A 5,884-nucleotide genomic window follows, 5' to 3' on the forward strand; every position below is an offset into this window, starting at 1 on the left:
TAGTTTCAAGTGGAGGCAAGATGTGGTGCACATCGAAAGTACTACTAGTCCAAACTAGATCAAGTTTGGATTAGTAGTATACTTTTGACATGCACCACATATTGCCTCCATTTGAACCTAATCCACCTTCATTTGACACACTGTTATGGACATAATGATATAAACCTCATAATTGGTATTGTACCAAAATTTGTATAACGGCGGATAAATACACTAAAAAAAGAATACTATTAGCGATTATTAGTAAACATGCTGCAACTAGCCAGATTAGCAGCAGCGCGGGATAGAAGAAGCGCTGCCGCTATGTGTCTTAGCAGTAGCGCGTGTTAGCGCATGTCACACGCGCTACTGCTAAGTAATAGCTGTAGCGCCTTATTAGTAGCGCGGCAGCGCGCGCTACTAGTGGGCTCTAAACCCGTGCTACTACTAGGGTTTTCCCTAGTAGTGTTATACGCACCTATTACGTGTTAGGATCTACATACCCCAAGGTGACAATAATTGGTATTCTTTCCGGTGATTACCGTATTTTGAGGAGTTCATGTATGTACTATGTGTTAATGCTTTGTTCCGGCTCTCTATTAAAAGGAGGCCTTAATATCCTTTAGTTTCTGTATTGACGGTGTCCTAGATAAGGGGGTACTAACCCAGTGGGCCAATTGCTCTTCGGGTCAGGCCAACGACTCCTCATTTGTGGTCAAGATGGACTCCGGAGGCCGCACGGAGGAGGTGTGATCAAGAGTGCTTCTCCTGAAGACTTGACGTATACTCCAGGATCTCTACCACTACCTAGTTTCTAGCCACCGACCTTGTAACCCTAGATACCCTTCCTAGCGTGGATATAAGCCATAGGGTTTAGCCCGTAGAGGGGACATCAATGAAAAATCATTCACCTAGCCCTAGAGTTTACTAATGCGAGGGATCTTTCGGGTTCAGTAATGTGAAGGGCTCACTCGAGTTCAGTAATGCGCTCACACGTGCGTGTATGAGAGAAACATGCAAACCACCCTGCTTCGCTCGGCCCGGCCACCCACCATATACCGTGAAATCCCCAAAAAAATCCTTCTACGATGATTTTTTTACGTTATGAACGGTCCAAAGAACGTCATGCAGGTACGCCTGTAGCCCACCCAGGACGAAGAACCACTACACCACGACACTTTTTCCCTACTGATGTGTGTTGGAAAAGGTCACATTCGCCGACCGACAGTTGGTTGGACAAACTTCTAAGTCACAGTTGGTTGGGAAAACTTCGGTACACTGAGAGACGGTCGGTTGGGAATAGATAAGTCTTTGCTATCAAACAGTCGGCCGGGAAAGATCGTATCCCCATCTAACGATCGGTCGGCAAATAATGCCGACCAACAGCAGGTGGTAAATGGGCCTGTGCGCGCGGTCGAAAACTTTTAGCGCGGCCCAGCCCGCAAATTTTTGTACCAAACCACAGGGTGCCTCACTCAATCCCTTTTCCTCCTCGTCTCCCCCCTCTCTCGTACGCCGCCGCCACCGCCTAGGGTCCCAATTCACACCGCCTCCGCCGCTGCCGCTGAGGGCCATCGGAGGGCCCGTCCCTCCTTCCATGTGGATCCACCGCCAAAGTCGTCCCTCCTTCCACCAGCTGGCACCCCAGTCGCGAGCGTGTGATCCTCCTTCCACCGGTCACCGAGTGAGGCCACCTCGCCCGCTCCCTTCCATGGCGCCACTGCCCCAACCCATGCCCAACTCCCTCTTCCCTCATTTCCATGGCAGCAGATCTGGGGGGGGGGGGGCAAGGGCCCTTCGCTCTCGGTGGTCTGAAGCGAGGCACGCGGCCTCTGCTCCCTCCGCATCCAGCCAACTAGCCACTAGGAACATGGCGGCAATGAATGGGTAAGATCTTCCTCCCTCATATGGTCTCACTCCTCTCCTCTCTGCCTGTATTGTATAGATTTCAACCCCTGGTGATGGACCCGGGCACCACATAGGCCCAGCAATTTTATCTTACAAAAAACTAGCTCTGCTTTGATTCATGAAATTAGTTTTGCTATGGGCAGCAGTTTTTCCTTCTTTCAGCATGTTGACTATTCTATATGTACTTTACCTGTGTGAATCCTTCGTTTCAGACCTAAATTGTTTCCTCATAATGAATAATTTGTGCCATGTGAATAATTGCTGGTATCCTCTGTAGAAATGCCCAATTTGAAGCGGGCTCGCTAAGAATATTGATTACTATCTAAACATACTGGTGTCACATTTCAAGATTGATCTGTTGTTGAATGCCATTTAGTGGGCGTATGTCAGCTTATAAGATTACATATATATGAAACATTACTTATCTTGTTATTGTACTTAGCTTTCCACTGATGACAGGAAGAAGAAGGCCGTTCACAAGACCACGGCCACTGATGACAAAAGGCTTCAAAGGACCTTGAAAAGTGTAGGAGTGAACACCGTTCTTGGTATCGAAGAGGTCAGCATTGTCAAGGATGACGTAGTTATCCAGTTTCGAATTCAGAAGGTGGAATATTTACATGTTAAACCATTACTTCTACAGAATTGAGGATCCACTTACACATTTCTTCTAACATTGGTGATTCTTGATTTCCCCAGTGCAAGAATCCATCACTTCAAACACCTGGGTTGTCTGTGGAACACCACGGACTAAAAGTAAGTCTTTCTTTAGAATTTCATGGCTTAATTGTTTCATTACGTAGCTTGCTTTCTCTGGAGCAACATAAATATCTTTAAGATATGTCAAACTGCTTTCTTGTGTTCTAAATGGAGTGTAGTTTCATCCATATCATTATAGCTTATCTGAATGACATAAATATGGTGTGTGTACAAGTTCAGCAAATATGACTATCTTCTTGTCATAACAAACAAGTGGGAATCCTAGCTTGCAGTTGGATCTCGTAAGTTGGCTGCTGTTATTCTTGTTATTTGCATGAAAATACACTAGTTGTGAATAACATTTCTGCTATTTTTTGAGAATATACACTTGACTTCTGACCATGACTAATTAATCAATAAAACAGAATGGTATGTTGTGTATGATAAAAGAGCCAAAACATGGATAAAGTTTGTATAGTCCTAGTTGTAGTATCTAGCACACAATAGCTGCTATATGCTCATATTTCAACTAATTCAGGAAAGCATAGCACAGCAGGCAATAGCTACTGTATCTATATAGTTGTAGTTGAACATAGCATTCAAGTTTACTTAGTCACCATAGCCCTGTGTTGATACTGTAGTAGATAGGCAGCTGGGCTAACATGTACTGATGAGTTTGGTTGTATGGTACCATTCTGAAGAAATGCATGTATCTATAATTTTGTTGGACAGAAGATCCCACTGCGTCGCCTTTCTCCCAACGGTTGCGCCGATCGACCCGTACCTCTAACCAGTGAGTTCTTCCCATTTGCTTCGAATTTTGATGTGCAACTGTAGGCATTGCTTGTTTATCTTAATTCCCTCAGATCCCTATTTGTCAGTTTGTAGTAGAACTACTCATCTTTTCTAGACCCTCATTAAATTAATTTCTATTAGTAGATGATAGTTGTTTGACTATTGGCAAACAATCATTCTTTACTTATCCTTTTTGCATCCGCAGATTGATTCGGCAACACAGAGAGGATGCTTCAAAGAAGCGTGATGAGGAAAAAGTCGGTACACCTCTAAACAGAATAGATGCACAATCGTACATAAAAACAGAAGTATAACATTATCACAAAGAGATGCTAACGTGAGTGACTTGCATATGTACCTTCTGAAAGGGCGATCTCTTTCACCCAGTCATTGATCTTCTTGATGCAAACATTGCAATGGCAGTGCATCATGATCTTCAGAACATAAGTCTTCGGCAAGTTATCCTTTCATTTTTTCCTGTCACACATTCATAAGAACCTCATAATCTCATAACAATATGGAGAACTAGCTGTACCATGGATCTGTACATAAGTCCTCTCTGTGTTTTCATTTTTTTTCTGTAGTTTAACAACACATTGACCATGGAGTGTTCAGATATTATTCTGACAGAGTTAGGTCAGCTGTGAAAGAGAGGCTTGGCTGCAATTTGTGAACATAACGACCATAGTTTGTCTAGAATATTTTCATTAGCGTCACCAGTTGTCCATGCAAGAGCATGACCCTTGTTTCATTTGATGGATCATTGTTCCATCATTCAAACATATATCTCTGTTGTAAATCTTCACAAATACTTGAAAGAAGAATGACAACCAGCATGCATCCGAAGATTACTGATTTGTTTATTGGCATTTAGGGCCTTAGAATAAATTTAGCAACTCAAAGGCTATAGAAACCATCTCACTATGTTGGGAGGAGTCTTTCCCCACTCATATTGTGTCTGAAAAAACTACACTGCTACTTTGTACGCTTGTGCTTAGGTTTGAGGCCTATAACCTTTCTCACCATTGCAGCCCTTTTCTGTTTCCTTTGATCTGAAAATATGCCAGACAAGACGAGGCTTTCATTTTCAGGCTTGTAGCTAGGATCAAACCGAAGAAGTTCCTCCTCTGCAAGTTTTCCAATCTTCATATTTCCACGGATCTCACATTCTCTCCTAAGAGAAGCCCAGACCACACTATTTGCTTTGAAAGGCATGTTCTGGATAAAATGGTAATATTTGGGAGAGGATGACTAATCTAATCTTGCCAACATGCTCATATATGTTTGTTGACTTTGACCTGGATGCCGGTGACACTCTTTTTCATTCAGTTTGGAGTTGGTTTGCATTGTTTCTGCAAAAGAAATTTGTCTGAATGTCGTAAAGAACAGTTGGTCATGACTCATATGGGTTACAGTGCATCATATGTACTCTGCCCCTACACAATATATATCTCATTAATTATTTCCATGGTATCATAAGTCAAGGAATAATTTGTTTTGTTGTTTTCTGATGTGAACTATATGATATGCACATTTCACTCCGTTTGTGCTACTTTCTACTCTAATTTACATGTCGATATTCTAGTTTTCTGAATCTTAATCCAGTAACTGTAAATAGGTCTTGAGCGCTAGTTTTGTATGTGAGTAGTCACATGATGGTGGCATTATTCTGAACATGCCCAATTTTTATAATAGTAAAATCCCAGTTTGTTTTTTGCCATTCATGTTTTATACAATTACTGTTTTTGCCATTATCTCTATGAATGAATGAATTCACCGGTGGCTTTTTTATTCTTTGTAGGAATGACATACAAGAGGACCAGGGATGAACCATGAAGATGGCAGTTTGCGTCAGCTGGACATTTTGTGTAATGGAGCCAAAATAATGTGTCTTTTAGCTATCATTTTGTAAACCTTATGGTATCTTGTCAACTGGGTATTATGTGTAATGGAGCAAACAATGAATAGAGGTCTATCATTTTGTAAACCTATCAGGTGTTTTGGTGGCTGAAACATAAATATTCCCTCCTTTTAGTTAGTTACCTATATTATTCTTTGGTTCTGGTTTAATATTGATTGTTATTGTTTGGCAAGTTACTGTAACTTGATTGATATTGTTTGGCAAGGCACAAGCCAAATAATGGATGGAAATTAAATATATCTTGCTCTGCTAAACAAAAGGCCATCGACCTGTCGGTCGGCAAAAGATAACAACGTCCTACTGTTGGTCAGGAAAGGTTTATGGCAGGGCCTAGAGAATGTTGGTCGGCGAATGTACTATCATCAGACTGTCGGTCGGGAAAAGTTCATGGCAGGGCCAACAGAAAGTCGGTCGGCAAAGAAACTACCATTAGACAGTCGGTCGGGAAAGATTATCATCAGACAGTCGGTCGGGAAAGGGTCATAGCAGGGCCAACAGAAAGTCGGTCGGTAATTCTTTAAAAAGTCGTCAAGCTGTCGGTCGGGAAAGATATGTCGGTCGGGAAATGGCTTTCCCGTCTGG

General features: G+C 42.3%; 1 protein-coding gene across 6 annotated transcripts; it reads left to right on the plus strand.

Annotated features, from left to right (window-relative positions):
- The first annotated feature begins 1,431 nt into the window (after nucleotides 1-1,431).
- On the plus strand, nucleotides 1,432-5,368 carry LOC123072218 (uncharacterized). 6 transcript variants are annotated; one of them, XR_006434920.1, is made up of 6 exons: nucleotides 1,432-1,866; nucleotides 2,347-2,446; nucleotides 2,587-2,643; nucleotides 3,322-3,379; nucleotides 3,587-3,642; nucleotides 5,183-5,368. XR_006434920.1 is itself a non-coding variant. In XM_044495787.1 (6 exons), exons 1-5 carry the CDS (start codon nucleotides 1,577-1,579, stop codon nucleotides 3,589-3,591), a joined length of 558 nt encoding a protein of 185 aa, XP_044351722.1. In that variant the 5' UTR covers nucleotides 1,434-1,576; the 3' UTR covers nucleotides 3,592-3,638; nucleotides 5,183-5,368. The 6 variants fall into 6 exon arrangements, 2 of the variants coding, with proteins under 2 accessions (XP_044351722.1, XP_044351721.1); XR_006434919.1 differs by having other exon boundaries at nucleotides 1,433-1,866; nucleotides 3,319-3,379; XM_044495787.1 differs by having other exon boundaries at nucleotides 1,434-1,866; nucleotides 2,347-2,494; nucleotides 3,587-3,638.
- The last annotated feature ends 516 nt before the right edge of the window (nucleotides 5,369-5,884 follow it).

This window comes from Triticum aestivum, chromosome 3B, assembly GCF_018294505.1.
Source record: "Triticum aestivum cultivar Chinese Spring chromosome 3B, IWGSC CS RefSeq v2.1, whole genome shotgun sequence".
Classification (NCBI taxonomy): Eukaryota; Viridiplantae; Streptophyta; class Magnoliopsida; order Poales; family Poaceae; genus Triticum; species Triticum aestivum.